Raw genomic sequence first — 17040 nt, 5'->3', positions numbered from 1 at the left:
AAGCTCGGTGCGTTGTATTTGTCCTCGAACGTCTGCTGGAAGCGATAGGCTTGGTCCGTGGACCCGTGCAAGCCGTCCCAGTAGAAGTTGTCTCCATGACCAATTACAACAGCCGGACGAGGCTGCGCCGCCGCCGCCGCCTGTCCCAACAGAATCGCCACGTACTCCATCGCGTTGTAGTCCAGCACAGTGAAGGCTTTACGACGAGAGCAGCACGAGCCCCCGTCCTTGGCAATCGTGCGCCCCCAGTCTCCGATGGCAAGAGCAGATACTGAGTACGTCTCCGTCAAGGGGTCCGTAGTCTCTTCATCCTCATCCGACGAACCACTCGAGTTTCCCTTCTTGAATTTATGCAGCTTGTCGTTCACTTTTGGCTTCGAATCGGTGTCTGGTGAGTGTCCTCGTTCACCAGCACCTCCGCTCTTTGTTGATGCATGCGAGCCAGACACCGTCAAGGCGACTACGATGACTGCGACAATGACAGCAAGCGCCACGAGGATGCTAATGACGAGCGCTTTCTTCTGCATGTTACCCCTCGAGTCGACTTGGACCGAAGCACGTAGGTAAAACACTGACCTCGTAGTGCAGTGCTCACGGCATTTTCGTACCAATCAATCAACCAACACGACAGCGACACGAGCCTCCATCAGTCTGAAAACTCTCGGATCAACCCGCGAATACCCTGGGAAACGTGGTGGATGTCCATCATGTGAGAGATTATTTGAGGTCCGCGAGTTCCCAATTTGTCCGCCATTGGCACGATCCCATGGTGTCTTTCACCTCCCATCAAAGCTCGTATACACAACAGCATGGGGTCCTTTCGAGAGCCCGAGCACCTTAGGCGGCGATCACGACAGAGTTTCCGAAGCCCGGAACTGTTGGCATCCCTCACACTATCGGCCGAGGCGATCACGCTGAGAGCAGACTCGGGAAACCCAGAAGAGGCCGCAGCTCGGGCTGCAGCAAGACGAGCAACGCGTGCACCAACATCAAAAGCCCTGAAGGCTCATCAGTCTCCATCTCGAGACAATGGTATTCGAGGCGTCGTCACTGTGTCCACTGCGAAGCTTATGTCCATGAAGAAGCTCAAGTCCATGCGAAAGTATCGACTAGGCGTTCATGGTGCACTCCGAGAAGAAGAAGATGAGGGACACTTTAACATCGCTGGTCTGCCGATAAAAGCTAGGCGCAAGTCGCTGGTACCCATGAATTCCGCTCTCTTGTCTGGCATAACACTACCGCCCTCAACCCGTAAGAGCCCCACTCTTATATTACGAGAAAAACACGCAGTCGGGAAGTTCGAGACCAACGATAGCAAGTGGAAGGCCACCATTGAGGGAGAAGTCGAAAAGTTCATGTACCCCAGTCTGCGGCTAGAGTCTCTGTACGTGCAAGAGGAACCAGATTCCGACTCTCTGTCTGAGGAAGACGACGTCGACGATAGACCAATGCCGTCCCCAAAAACAATCGACGAGGTCCTGACAAACACATCAAAAGTAAGCTGGGAGCTGGAGCACGTGACTCCGAGTCCAGCTCCAGTTACTCCAGTGCAAGAAGTGGATAGCAAGCGAGTAAGATTTGACCAAAAGCTGCAGGACGCCGAGGCAATTCTGTGCAAGAGAGAAGCTGCTACGCGGAGGCTAAGCACAGCTCCGTCCATTATGGAGCACCGTGCCGATGCACTAACCAAGAGAAAATCGTGTTCCTCAGACGGAGCTAGAGTTGACCCCACGACGGCCGAAGCACATGAATCCATTCCAGCGCGCTTCGAGCAATCAGAAACGCCTCGACAGCAGCCAATTCCTCGTCTTCCTCGAGCACGAAAGTACGTTTTTGCACTGTTGCTATACAGGAAAACGCCACTATGAGGTAACAGGTTTAACGTTTGCACAGGTTCATCAAGGAGATTCAGCGACACACAACCAATGCCGGCCAGATCGAGTACTACGCTGACAAGCAGCATCTCTTCACCAAGTGGGAAAAGGTTCAAGTCTCGCAGCATCACCAGCAGCTTAGTCCTTTACGTCTGCAAAGGCTTCAGCACGAAGACGAACACGATAGACGCGGCCTTGATACAAGCCATTCGTCCGACGATGAAGAGGGTGAAAATGAGCTCCAGCAAGAGGGCGAGGACAGCACGAGCCAGCCATTTGGCAAGCTGTCGCCACGATCACTATTCTATCATGAGTGCGTGAAGAGCCAAATCCTGCCAGAGCCGATCTTCTCGAGAATCAATGAGGTCACGGCTCCAGCCTCTCAACCTGTCACTGCGAGAATATCTGCAGCGGGACCTTCTTCTCTCGCCACGGTAGCTTCAATATTAATGGGTTCGATGCAGAAAACCTCAACAGGAGATCGTCGCAGTAAGCGCCGTCACCTCGCTCTCCAGCTGCAGCAGTTTGGGCTTGGAGATTCCAAGATCATCGCTTTGTCCAAATCTCTTCGGGGTTTCCAGGCAATCCAAGTCCTCGACCTGAGCGACAACCGACTCACTGACGCAGCGATCATCCCATTGCTCCAGTCACTTACGGCAGCGGCTTCGTCTCCTCGTGAATCGAAGAAGGTATCACCTACTGCTAGTGATACGAGACATCCAGAGAACCGGTCTCCCAAAGCCAAGCTCCTTGCTGCTGCAAGACGCTGTAGCAATGGCAGTAACCAGCCAAGCTGTTGCATACTCACTGTGCTTAATCTAAGCAAGAATGACCTTGGTCGCGAGGGCTGTAGGCAAATCGCGCGCTTCTTGGCTAGCTGCAGCACGCTTACACTCTTGGATTTATCTCACACGACGTTGGGCGGAGACGACGAAGCCTTCGCACCCGTTGCCACAGCAATCGAGTCACATCCATCCTTGAAGAGAGTAAACCTCGCCCATAATTCCATTGGTGAGCGCGGGGGAATCCTTCTCGGTGCCATGCTCACTAAGCCTACCTGCGTTGTGCGAGCCTTGGACGTGTCGTGGAATAACATCCGTCGTAGTGGAGCCGTAGCGATGGGTATCGCTATGCGCACCAACACTTCCCTGCAAACGCTCCATATGAGCATGAATCGGTGCGGTGACGGAGGTGGAGAGCAGTTAGCTGCTGCCCTCGCATGCAACACAACACTCACGCAACTCGATTTGTCGCACAACGCACTCACTGGAGCAAGTGCGGTGGCCTTCGGTTTCTTCCTCCGTCAGAACCACTCGCTTCGAACTCTGGACATGAAGGACAACAGCTTGGGAGAAGTCGGCGCGCGTGCACTACTGCGAGCCATTGCGCTGGGCTCGCGTTGTGAGATCAGCTTGTCTGTCCACGATTTGGAAACGTCATCGGCTGGCTCGACACCAGCAGCAAGCAGTGCCTCCATCTTTGACGCAAACCTGCCATCCGCATCATCTCCGTTTGAGCTTCGAATAGGAGAATCGCCCTACGCGTTTGCTGTTGCGAGCGAGTTGATCGATGCTGCCGTGGTTCAGGGCCGCTGCGCACTCTCCGACCTCAGCTATGAGGATGATCCCTTCAGTGGCGATCCAGTCGATGCTGCGATCAGCACAGCCAGGAGGAAGGCAGGAAGCAGAGCGAAATCGGCAAAGAAGAGATCCGTCTTGATGGTTGACCAGGAACGACGCTGTCTGTACAGCGCTGCCGATGCGAGTAAAGGACCTTGGGAATTGCCGGCAAGGGGCACTCTTCGTGCCTCAGCTACTTTCATGGCCCCACCACTTTCCCGAGTCCCCGTGGCTGGACTAGATGAGGAATCGTGCTTGAATCTCATCCACATTGTCAGTCGTGGGCTGTCATCGCGCGATATGATCAGTCTATTGGATCTGGTGCTCGCTGATCTGCAGCTAACGACCGCGCAAGCCACTTTCTTCGTCACGCATTTGCTCGCCTCGTTGCCCAAGATGGAGCTTCTTGGTAGACTCTGGCCTTGTCTAATTGACGGTGAAAATGCCTTTGCGTTCCTCCAGCAGCACTTGAACCAGGCGGAGCAGTGGAGACTCATTGACCGCTTCGGCCCCGTGACGATGCAGTTCTCGACAGCCAATCCTACAGGCCATTGGACTTTAGCACTCAGAGACCCCCGCCATCGGAAGATTGCCCTTTGGTTTGCCTCTTTAAACGCCAACCACACGGCTATCGTGGCACGGTATCATCCAAAACGCACCGATTGCAGTCAATACGGGCGTGGGTTCCACTGGCGCAACGTAAGCTTCAACCAGAAGCGTATTCAGCTGACCTATGCGTTCTTCGACCGCCTGCCACGTGATGGTGTGCTCGAGTTTGACTACGTGTCGCCTATTCGTCCCGAGGACACGTACATTGAAGGTCACAACTTGGACTGCCAAGACGACACGGAGCTTGATCCGACGCTGTTTGAATCGATGCAGGTCGCAATGACAGATCAGGATCTGGCAGCTCTTCTAGCACAAGTAGGAGCCGAAGTGTGCGCGGTCTACGTGCCCGTGCACAAGCGGCAGAACCTCAAGTATCACCTAGTATTATTTCACAGCGCCATCGCTGGTCGGCGCGTACTGGCACGCCAAGCACACCACGTCCTCCAGCACTTCCCCAAGAACTACGAATCCGGGCGGTTGCGCGCGCTGGTGGCGATGCATCATGCGATTGTAGACTTGGAACGCTTTGGCGAGCTCTTGGAACGGCTTTCTCTGACAGACCGGTCGCGCGTGTACGTAAATCTGGGCTACCTCAGCACTGTCACGCCGCTGGCCGTGGACATGGACTTCGAGGTGGACTTCACCCGCGAAGATGAAAAGATGCTACTGCGAGCGCTCGTGGATCTGTCCATCTCGTGCCCCATGGACATGATCCGCATCGACAGCACGCGATCGACCGTTCTCATCATCTACTCCATGTACCAGACCAACACTGTCCCCTCTACGGGCCGCATCTGCTTCCGCTACGTCTCGCACCAGACAGCAAATCGACTCGACTGGCTACGCGCTCGCCAACAGATATACCGACACTTCCTCTGCGGTGACCGCCTGAAGAGCTTGAGCGAGGCTGCAGCGCTCGCACTGACAGCGAGTGCCAGCAGCAACGAAACTAGCAGCAGCAGCGTCACCAGCAATGTACCAGATGCAAATTCGGTGACAACTCCAGCCTAAGACGCCGAGTCTGCGTCAGGTCAGTCAACCACCGAGAGGTCCTCACCGATAGAGATATTTTCCTGTAGCATCCTCAATCGCCGATCCCAGCTGCCTGGACTAAAAGATGTCGATGTTAATGATCTTGATGTCCTTGAAGGGCTTGTCCGACTTGTCCACGCGTGTATTTTCGATGCTCGAGACAGTGTCCTTGCCGTGCTCCACACGACCGAAAACGGTATGCTTGTTGTCTAACCACGGAGTGGGCACGGTCGTGAGGAAGAACTGCGAGCCGTTCGTGCCAGGACCAGCATTTGCCATGGAAAGCGTGAACGGTCGATCGTGTCGCAAGTTGCGGTGGAACTCGTCTTCAAACTCGCCGCCCCATATCGATTCGCCACCCGTGCCATCTCCCAGTGGGTCGCCGGTTTGTACCATGAAGTTCTTGATCACGCGGTGAAAAATGAGATTGTCGTAGTACCCGTTGCGCGCGTGTGTGCAGAAGTTCTCCACGGTCTTGGGGCATTCCTTGCCGAACAACTTGAGCGTGATGTCTCCCATAGTCGTGTGCATGACGGCCGTCTCGCCGAGGATCTTGGCAGTGCTAGATTCCGTGGCGACCTGTGCCTCCTCTAGCGTAGGTTTTTCGTTGAATACATCACGGCCAGTACTGGCAATTCCCTCTTCACTCTCGTCCTCCTCAGGCTCGCGGGATGAAAAGAGAAAGAAGCGGTTGCGCTTGAACGACGTACAGAACAGCGTCGGGTCGATGGTGTCGTGATCTTTTGCGTCTGACATGATCTCAGCTTCATGTTTGAGCCCAGACGCCGCTTTCAGGTGCTTCTCGAACTGTGTGTTGACCTTGGGCTTACCCTGGAACAGACTCACGCGCAGGAAGCGGTCGGAGCTCTCCACCTTCCCGATCACCTTTACAATCTTGTTCGTCTCAACGTTCAGCACCTTAATCCCTGCCAGCGTCGGGTACAGGATGAAATGGCCCGACTCGTCGAACACGCAGTTGGACACCACGTCCGAGTTGGCTACCTCGCGCTCTACCGCCGCTCGGCGGCCAAAGTCGATAGAGTCCAGATGCAACGTACCGTCGGCCTGCGCGTCTTCAAACACCGTCAAGCTTTCGTCGTATTTGCGTCGCATCTTGCCTGTGGAGAACCGAAACACTCGGATCTGGTTGTCCTTGGCTGCGACCACAAAGCTCCCGCCATCAGGCGAGACGTCGATAGCCGTAGCGTGCGTCTTGCACTTGGCCAGCTCGAAGAGGTCTGTCTCTCCCTTAAACCTGAACTTGGCCACGCTCTTGTCCTTGGGGAACTTGTACGTGTCGGCGTCCCAGTACTCGATGATCCCCTTCTGGTCGGCCGAGATAACGCAATTGGCCACGGGGTTGAAGGCCAGCGCCATGACGGGCGCAGCATGCAGCCCGCTGATCGTGTGGATAGGCTCGTTAGCCGCGCTTTCGGCCGTGTAGATCCTCAGGGCCGCGCTGTTCCTGTCGGCCACGACCACCTTGGGCTCGATGGCCCCTTTGGCAGAGACCCAGCTGCACTCTCCGGGTGTGAAGGCCACACTGAGCATGTTGACCATGTCGAAGGCCAGCACGTCGTAGAACTTGATACTGCGGTCAGCCGACGTGCTGCAGAGCCGCAGGCCATCGGCCGACACGGCCAGCCCGTGCACCTCCTTCAGATGGGCCTTGTAGTGCTTGACGAACTCGATCCCTTTGGCCATTTTCTTCCAGAACTTGATGTGGCCGTCCACACTGGCCGTGATCACGAACTGCGTCTCGGGCGCCACCAGCACGTGCGATACGACGGCTCGGTGCATGAAGCTGCGCTCGTACATGGCCGCGCCCGGTAGGTTGTCGAGGTACGCAGCCTCGAACGGCAGCGACTTCTTGTGCTTCTTGCGGGTCGGGACCGCGGCCATCGGCATGGGCATTGGCCCATCGTCATCCGAGCTGACCGCGCCCTCGTCGCGCGCGTGAAGCGTCTTGACCGGCGACATCTCTTTTTGAATTATTCGTTGGCAGCTCGACAGTGCGAAATTTCGCGCAACAATTCAACTTTCAGCAATTTCCAGATGAAACTTATTATTTCCACTTAATTAAGAAAATCCTATCCGTTTTTGTAACAGATGAGAATTTGATCTACATCTACAGACAACGACTAATAAAGCCGGCAACGCAAAATCGGCATGCAAAAGTGACACGTCTCATCTTCTACATTTTTTTTATTATTTTAACCAATAGACTCCAGCAATTTACTTTTTTAAATACCAATCACAAAACTTCCGCTGATGAGGGGCTCAGACAAAACGATCGTAACGCTGCATTAAAACAACTGCCTTCCAAAACATGCCTCGACGCAAGCAAAATAGCTACATAGTGAAGGAGAAGCAGGTCGGCGTCCTGCTTGCACGGGATGTAGGGGTCGATGAAGCGGCACGCGTCCTCAGATATCCCCGAGGCTCCGTTTTCAGCTGGAACAAGCTAGCCGAGAGCCTTCTGGACTTACGACCTCGAAGACGCTCAAGGGCCAGGGACGCAAGGAGATACTTCTCAGCGTCTCTGCCGTTGTCACCTTCACGAAGGACGTAAGGCGCGACGAGAAGGTAATGTTTGTTTGTTTTATTCTGGGAATTCTTCCATTTTAACGTTTGTGTTTATATTTGGTTTTACAACATTGTTATATAGGTTCTGCTATTATCGACCGGATGTGCGCAGAGGACCCCGAATGGGTTACGGAGTACATTGCTAGCAGGAAATGTGGTGTCCTTGCGCTAGAGCACCTTTGTCAGCGCCTCACAAATCGGTAAGCCGTTTGGATGTATTATTATTCATCAAGAAATGATTTTTAGTGTTGCTTATATAATAATAGCCACGGATTTTTATCACAGAAACCCCAAGGCGCCAAGAAATGGCTGGAGGAGCTCCAGACGCTACGGACCGAGCATGCTTTTTCGTTTTGGTCCCAGTATACTCAGTATCAGAATGGTGGTATAGTCAATGTTGACGAGACCGGCATCAACTTTGACATGCCACTACCACGCCCGGGCTTTGAAGGGCCATAAAGACCCTGCCTATATCATCGGGCTAAAGAAGCACACATGAAGGATGACTGCAGTACTCACGACTCGCGCAGACGGTAAGCTTCGTTTTTAAAACGGCTGATATGTTTTATTTTGTTTCGTATTAATCGTTTTATTCTTTTAACTTGTTGATTGTAGGTGGAAAACTTCCTATTCTCTTTATCGTCCGCGGTAAACCCGGGGGTCGTATTGAGAGGAAGGAAATCCCAAAGCACCCAGGTGGTCGCTTCTACATCATGCAGGAGAACGTATGGATGGATGATATAGGCTGGAAATTTTGTGTAGAAAAGCTTTCAGAATATGACATCACGGAGCCTTCCATTCTCCTCCTCGACAACTTTGAGTCCCACGTATCGGAGGAGAGACAACGTCTTGTCGCAGAGGCTGCTAACGTTACAACGGTCCCATTACCGCCCAACAGTACGTCGGTATGCCAATCGCTTGATGTTGGCATAATAGGACCGCTGAAGGCGGCCATTCGTGGTGGCTTCCGAGGTATCAATAAAGGCAAACCGAAAGAGAGGCGTATGCGTGTGATCAAGGCAACAATTGCTGCCTGGGAGAAATTAGATAAGGAGGTGGTAAAACGTAGCTTCGAGAAGGCTTTTCCTCGCCATCCAGGGATAATGATCTAACAAGTCAGCCTTTTCTTTGAATTCTTGGACTTTTTATTGTATTTTTTTCACAAGTATGTACTGTTTTATCCAATCAAAACACTTAATTTTTTGTGCCAAGTTTTTGAGTCGGATGCAGTATTTGTTCGATAGTATGGTGGATGACGTTCAGCAGCGCCGGCTTTTATAGTTGTTGTGTGTACACCTTTACTAACGTGCATTCAAACCCGAAACTCACACTTTTGATCTGACAATTTTCAGTTGGCAACTTCAATTTGATATTCAAAGTTGGAATAAACCCGCCCAAAGGTGTAGTGTTGTACATGTAAAAATGTTTGTATGTAAAAAAAGGGGGTTTCAGGTTACTGAAGCAGTGGTTTCCGCGATTTGGTTGCTCAGAACGCTGAAGAAGCGAGAGCCCCAGCTTGGGTTGGGCTGGACTCCTTCAGTTTGCGATTGGACGTCTGAGCAGGCACAGAGAAAATGAACCTGCCACTCAACTTCCTAAGCGCAGCATGGTCGGTTGTAGCACGGTAGCTGTACTTCCGTGTCTGTACCATGTTAAAGTTTGCCCTGAAGCTGTCTGTGCAAGATTTGAGAGGATACAGTAGACACACATTACACATACAGTGCTGGCAGATAGTATATTGCCAACCTGAATTGTGTCAATATTTTATCTAATACGAGGCTTACTCTCCAATCTGCGTCGCAGTGGGTACATCAGGATCTAAGGCAGAGTAAAATTCGGAAGGTTTTGGCTACATCGAAACCCAGCGCGCCCGCACCGGGCATGAAGCATGAAGCCCCCCCCCCCGAGGGGTCAAAGCGTTGGAGGATAGACAGCGGGAGGAAGAGGAGGCGAGTAAGGTGGCACGAGGAAGGGGAAGCTCAGAGCGAGAGGAGACGAGGAAGAAGGGAGCGGTAAGCCGGAAACAACACACACAAAAAACAAGATTTAGAAGCCGCTCCTGAAGGGTCGCCTGGGGAGAGTTCTCAAGATTCGATCGTGCCAGAATCGGAACAGTCAGACTGGGACGTTCAAATGAAAGCGAGGAGGTGGACGGCGAAGGAGCACCGCAAACGGACTCAAGCAGGCACAATCAGGAAGAAACTAATGAGGAAGGTACTGGAACAGCAGTACCTGGATCAGCAGCGGAACCCGTACAAGAGTCGAAGCAAGAGACAAGCGAGCCCAAAACGTCAGCGGGGGACATATTGAGAGAGAGGCAAGAGGAGGAGACGTCACTAGTACGACCTCAGGAGATGTTTGAGGCAGTAGTGGAAGAAGTCAGGGCTGCGCCAAGCATCTCGGCAAGAGAGGGATGATTAACCACGGTTGCGGAATTGTATGCGCTTTTGCATAGGGAGGTGCGAGTAGACGAAGATAGAATCCCGGCTGGAAAGACCAAGTATCCGAAGCTACGCGGCGACGAGAAATCATTGTTGTTCAGGATGTTCAAGGAGGTTTGTGTGAACGGTCTGGAGCAATACAACGAGTGGGGACTCCGGATGGAGTGGATAACGCAAAAATTATACAATACCAATTGATCTTTCAAGCATATCCTGGAGAACCACATAAGAAAAGTGCAGTGGGATCGCCAGCCTCAGCTCAATCAGTGGGCAGCCAAGGTGAAATCGGGGACCAAACAAGGAGAAGATGCAGGCAGCAGGGCAGCGGACAAAGGGAAGTACAAGAACTACATGTTCAACCCTGTCGTGTACAATCAGCAAGAGATAGCAGAGCTAGGCGGGATCTGCGAGGCCTACGAAGGCGATCAGAATGGGAGGAGTCTGCGTGAGGCGACGAAAGTGGAATGGCAGATCATCGCAGGCATAGCAGAAGGAAACATAGTATGCCGACGAATGCCGGACTTCATCAGCACTGTGCTCGACGCCAAGGAACAAATGCGGTTGTACAGCACGGTACAACGTCAAGTCGAAGGAGAATTGGAAATACAAATCAGACCTGGCGTAACCATTAATGAGTGTAGACAGCAAACACGGGAGATCCGGGAAGACATCATCGCAGCAGGAGTCGCTGCACATGCAAATGTGCCAGAGTTGCAGACCATGCTGAATCACGCCAAAACAATCAGCTACGACTACGTAAGAAGACAGATCCACATTTTTTTTTGACAGAGGAACAGCGCGGAAATACCAGGACAGATCCACATTTTCTTTTTTGACAGAGGAACAGCGTGGAAATACCAGGACAGAACCATCCCGTTCAAGAAGGTGATCTACAAGGTTGTCAACCAACATGGGCCAGACACCGGGTCGATCTGGAACAGGCAGAGAGGACGACATGGCGAGCGTCGGACAGCTCTGCGGCGATACGTGATTGACATGTACAATGTCACCAGGTTCACGGACGTAGGCAGACTGGCAGCATACTTGGATTGGCACGTGGAGGCGGAGTTCGAGATGGAAGACAGGGATACGTGCACACCCAACTCCCGCATCTCGACGGTTTGGCGGCTGACAATCAAATCAGCGGAGTGCCCTCAGTACCTACGAGGGATAGTGAGAATCATTTGGTACGGCAGACCACTAGTACTCAAACATCCATACGTCCGACAGAGGCAACAGTGTTTGCGGTGCGGTAATCTAGGCCATACGATGGCGTGGTGTGGATACGCGGACTCACAACTGCAGGGACCAGGAAGTAGAACGGCGCAGGATCAGGAAGTAGCCGAACTCGAGGATCTCGCCAAACCTTTTGAAAGCTTCGAAGAGATCAAAAAGAGTACCTACAACTGCAAGTACAGGAAGAGAAGAAAGCACAAGAAGCGGTGAGGCCAGGGATGGATACGGCGGAGGCGCAACAAGGAAAGGCAAGTACACCCAGTCAAGCGGAACGGAGGTTCAGCGAGAAGACTCAGGAGGGCAAGAAAGATGAGATCACAAGAGTCCCACCGGTACCCAAGCCGAGCTGGGTAGCGGTTCCCAAGTCAAAAGGCAGAACACTGTATGCACACCCAGCAGCGCTTCAGCAACGAGGATATCGAGGGTCGACGAGGTATGAGGAATGTGTGAGCAACTCAGAGCGAGACCCAATAGACAATGGTCAAACGGAAGTGAAACCTCCTAGGCGACAGGTGATTGATATATCGTCGGATGCTGAAACACAAGAACGGAAGATGTCACCAATTACACCTGCCAACAAAGCGTTACTGCACCTAGTGCAGCGGAAGCCGCCCAAAATCCAAGACACGCCTCAACTCGTTGCGCTCAAACAAAGAGAGCGCAATGCGATAGTGGTATCGACGCTGGAGGTTGGAGACCCTGAGAGGGCTCCGCTCCCAATGGAGGAAATGGTGCTGGAGAATATCTCCTCTTTCCCAGAAATTGAGCGGTACCTAGGAATCAGTGAAGTGGCAACACCAGCATCGGGTAACTGTACGGCCATGGCCTTAGCGCAGGCAGAGGCGGATCACAGCTTAGCAGCACAAGACTCTGTGTTAGAGAAGATCACGGCGGCTATCAAGCGCGGGGTCTGTTGGACAGCCCAGCTCAACATCAATGAGCAATTCAATCACTACACAGACATACGACTCTGGTAAACGTGGGGAGAGGTTGGATGGGTATGAGCTCCCAAGAATCAAGTAAGCAGTTCCGCTGGTATCTCGAGGAATATGCGGCATCGCCTTCGTTCCGGAAAGCAGGGGCTTCGAAATATAACTGGGGTAGCAGTGAAATTCTAGCCACAGCAGCAAATTTCTTGCAGAGGTACATATATATGCTAGCGTACGACACAGATGGAAACAACAATGATACTGCTCGCAGTACAGATCAGGCACGGGGACCAAAGGCAGGAAGTCATTCGCAACGGGGAGCCAAGCGCCGAAGGAATTGAAACGATTTTTATCTCGGATACATAAAGCCAAGCAGAAAGAGACGAGACCTCCGGTGGTGCTCAGGTTCTGGGACCAGCATTACTCGGCTTTTGTGCACAAAGGTCCTAAGAAGAAAGGGGAGCCAAAGTCACCGGATATGCAGGAAGAGAAACGACCCATTCTTCCAACGGAAGGCAAAGCAGGTCTCCCGGGGAGACGATTGCCGGAAAAGGAGGACGGTGGAAAGGAAGCATCACAAGACCCTTGGGATCCAGCAAACTGGAACGGTAGCATCGATGACCTGAGGGCACGTTTGATGGGCATGACCATCCCTCATGAGATAAAGTGCGAGATCCACTTAATCTTAGAAAGAGCCGACCCTGATATTATGAGGAGTTGCTTGCCTTCCTAGTGAATACGGCCTCCCAATTGTCAACAGAGCAAAGGGATACGCTTCTGAAGATGGAAACCAGAGATGAAAGCAACCCGGAACTTCGTGAGATGTTGCAGAGATACCAAATGCCTCGAACAATGCTGGAACAATGGAAGAGCACATTGGCGACAGCCAAACGGGAGGAAGCGTTTCAAGGGAGCGGGGATGAGATGGAGGAAAACTCAACGTCCGACTCGTCGTATAGCCCCTCGCAAACGAGCAGCAGCAGGGAGCAATCACAAGAATGCTTCTCAAAAACAGTACGTTGGTTGCGAAGTGATGCTAAAAAAGGCCGCACTCGATCACACCAACGGAAGGAGAGGCGATACGCCAAATGGCCCGTACCAAGGTGGAAACCCTGATGATTGAAGAAGAGGTAGTAACAATGCGAGACGTGCCGTCAGCCGTGAAGCACACGGAACCCCAGCAAACCAGGGAGGCGTGGACGGACCTTTGGGATAAAATGAGCCTTGTGTGGCCGGATACAGCGAAGGCAAGATTCCCGATGGAAAATAGTAGCTCCGAAGAATGGGTGGAAGTTGCGAGAAAAGAGCCCACGCACCTGCTGCACATGGTCAAGCGATTTAAGTACCCGGAGGAAATCATGACTAGACTGAGTGAGACGGTAATGGAGGCTTGGACGGCCAATTGGAGACAGGATTGTATTGTGGGGAGTATAGTGGCGTACCGCAGTCGAACTGAGGATGCAGACACTAGAAGATGGCTAGATGACTGGAAAGGAAGGATTCAGAGACCGCCAAAACATGCGGTGTTGCCGGTTGGGGACAGCCGAGAAGACTGGGTTAAAATGAGAAGCCGGGGTTACGGTGAGGACGAAGTCCTAAAACTATGTGACATCGTCAACAAAGGAAGATTTGCCAATCACCTTCTCTGTGCGCTCATTTATGAGAAAGAGATCAGAGTGCTCACGGACAAGGAAGACGAGAATGACAACGGAGGTCGCACGCGTTTAGTACGGCACCTGCACGCAATTCGAGTAGTGAAAGGTTACAAACAGGCGTTTGCAGAAGCGCCTCACAAAGTCGACTGGTATGCCCTCGCGCGCTTCCTGTCGATGTCTCTAGAACACGGAGCCCTGGAGCGCGATTACCAAAATGTAGGGTAGCCAGAAGCTACTTACGACAGCATCCGGAACAGATAGTGAAAATGCAGTCGGAGATGCCTACGGGAGGCAGGTGTGTTGGAAAAATGAGGAAAAGAAGGAGGACAGGCGTCGGAGAAAGCTGGCAGAGAGAGGGTTGAAGCGGCTCGAAACACAGAATGTACGAGGATTTGAATCTAAGAGCAGGAAGAAGTGGCTGGGGGCGTGGAGGAGAACTCCAGTACAAGTCAGACCGGTGGCGTGGTTAGTGCAGGAGACCCACGTTAGCACGGAGGAGGAAGCGGAGCAGTTAGCGCATGGCAGGGCCCGGACATGGAGCAACCACATGCAACGGAATGTATCCATCCTATCATACTGGAGTGTCCACGATCAACGGACCGGAGGAGTGGCAATACTTGTACACCCCGGAGTGGCGGATGCCATTAAGCCTTGGCATCCCGAGAAATGGTCTCAACGCGTGATAGCAGTCAAAGTCGGGGATTTGCTGATAATCAATGTATACGCGCCGAACAACAAAGCAGCGCGAGAAACGTTTTATGCGGAGCTGAAGACCTGGCCGTGGGAGGACGAGCAGATCATATTAGCGGGCGATTTCAACTGTGTGCAGAGTCCTATGTTGAATCGTTTAGGAGGAGCGAGATCGGTGAAGCCGGAGAGTCTCGAGCTCCAGCAGCTGACAGACACACTCCATTTAGAGGATGCGCGAACATTGGAAGAGGCAGCAGATGCGGAAGCGGAGGGGTTCGAACCAACAGAGTATTTCACATGCTTGAGGCTGGAATGTGCAAGCAGATTAGACAGATTTTACGTGCCACAGCACTGGATAATGCATGTGTAGTGGTATCAGTGGAGGAGCCTGCGGTCCCGTCAGACCATCAACAGGTGCAACTGCACTATAAGGAAGAAACAAGCCGACAGAAGGCTAAACGACGAAAACGAGGAATAATGTACCAGATCAAAACCGCACAGCAGGAAATGATACATGACGAACTCCTCCATGACCTGGCAGAAGCTGGGGTCGGAAAGGAAACCACGGCAAGTTCGTGGGACAGTACCACGAGGACATGTGTTGAGTGCATCCAACGACTGACAACAGGTGAGACCACAAGGGGCCGAGCGCTAGTCAAGAAGATCAAGGCGCAGAACAGAGTGCACTTGATCACACGAAATATATTAGAAAATGTAGCGGACGTCCAGGATGAACATTTAGTTCGGATGGGTCAAAGGCTGGAGATTTTCACAACTGGGAGAAAGATTAAACGGTGTCTACCATTCAGCACATCCACAGGGAGCCGTTTGGAAGGGGAATATCAACGACTAATCGGTTTGGATCAGAGTGGAAATCAGCGCTGGGGGTAATTCACAATCATTACAAGGCAGACAGGTTAGAGGAGGAATTTGATAAATTCGTTAGGATACCGGAGCACAGGAGAGTGTCGCCCGTACAAAACAAGTCCCTCATGAAGGCAATTACAGAGGATGCGGTTACTGCAGCCGTGGATGCTCTCAATCGGAACAAAGCGGCGGGAGCAGATGGGCTCAACAATGACTTCTTCAAGGACGCGCAAGCTCTACTCGTACCAGCCATGGTTGCAATAAGAAATGAGCTTCTGAAAGGTGGAGAACCACCCCCATCCTTCCTGGAAGGATTGATAATTCCGTTTAGGAAGAAAGGAGATTCAAGTGATGCAATGAATTTCAGACCAATATTCTGCTACAGACAGGGTACAAGGTGTACACAAAAGTGATCGCCACACGCAAAAGGTACTTGGGAGACTCTCAACAGGGATTCGTGCATGGACGTCAGATGCTCAAGACAGTAATGATGATGCTAGCAATTCTAGCACAAGCGAATGATGAACCGGGACTAGCAGCAGCTCAAAGTAGGGTGATCCTATTGCTGGACTTCAGAAAAGCTTATGATACGGCTTCTCGGGAATTCCTGTTTCTAGCGTTAATCAAAATCGGGTTTTCAGAAGAGTTTGTGAATATGTTGCGCCGACTACATGCTGGCACAACAGCACGATTCTGGTGAATGGGGAACTGTCTGATCCTCAGGAGGTGATCTCGGGCATCAGGCAAGGATGACCACTTGCCCCGTTACTGTTTATTCTTGCAGCGGAAATATTGGCATTGGCAATAAGGCAGGATAAGGAATTAGTAGGAATTCAAGTGCCTGGAGGTCACGGCGAGCGTCATAGCCTATCAGCCTTTGTGGATGACTCCACGGTGTTCCTGCAGGAGACGCAACAATTGCCCCGAGTAATGGAAATAGTGGAGCAGTTTGGCCGGCTATCAGGCCTCAGGGTGCAACCTTCCAAAAGCCACCTGCTGTACCTGAATAAGGCGGTACTGGAGACGGGCTGTTGTGGAATTCCAGTTGTCCGGCACGGAGACACGGTAAGACACCTGGGTTACGCAGTGGGGACCGGAGAGCTGACGGATGTAAATTGGGCTGGACGCGTCAGAGCAGTTCAACGCAGATTAGCGACAGCAACACAGTTGACAACGAGTGTGGAGAACAGAGTCATCATTCTCAATGGGATACTACTGCCCTCAGTGTTATTCACAGCGGCAGCATTCGACATGCCCAAGTGGGCAGCGGATCAAATAAGGAATATCCAAAAAGCATTTCATATGGAGAGGATCAACAAGTATGGAGGCCAGCAGGCACAAGATGAATCCGGGACTGGTATTCGCGCCGAGAGAAGCAGGAGGAGTGGGAGTTGCGTCGGTGCCACTACGCAGCGTGCCAAGCACAATCCTTTGGCTCATCCAACGTAAAGATATCTACTTTGCGGCATGGCGAGAGTGGATGGTCCGCAAAGCGACAGCGC

The 17040-nt window shown here is 52.2% G+C and overlaps 2 protein-coding genes across 2 annotated transcripts; one reads left to right on the top strand and one right to left on the bottom strand.

The window, feature by feature from the left end:
• Positions 1-809: 809 nt before the first annotated feature.
• KRP23_11243 (uncharacterized protein) lies at positions 810-5113 on the top strand (the record flags this gene model as incomplete). Its single annotated transcript, XM_067881773.1, has 3 exons — positions 810-1825; positions 1894-2187; positions 3151-5113. 3 exons carry the CDS (start codon positions 810-812, stop codon positions 5111-5113), a joined length of 3273 nt encoding a protein of 1090 aa, XP_067741055.1.
• Positions 5114-5212: 99 nt separating this feature from the next.
• Positions 5213-7114, bottom strand: KRP23_11242 (Peptidyl-prolyl cis-trans isomerase CYP71; the record flags this gene model as incomplete). Its single annotated transcript, XM_067881772.1, has 1 exon — positions 5213-7114. The coding sequence occupies one exon, from the start codon at positions 7112-7114 to the stop codon at positions 5213-5215; it is 1902 nt and encodes a 633-aa protein (XP_067741054.1).
• Positions 7115-17040: the final 9926 nt, after the last annotated feature.

This window comes from Phytophthora ramorum, assembly GCF_020800215.1.
Source record: "Phytophthora ramorum isolate Pr-102 chromosome Unknown Phyram_PR-102_s0011, whole genome shotgun sequence".
Classification (NCBI taxonomy): Eukaryota; Oomycota; class Peronosporomycetes; order Peronosporales; family Peronosporaceae; genus Phytophthora; species Phytophthora ramorum.
Note: the sequence above shows the minus strand (reverse complement) of the source record. Positions and strands in the feature narration are given on the sequence as shown.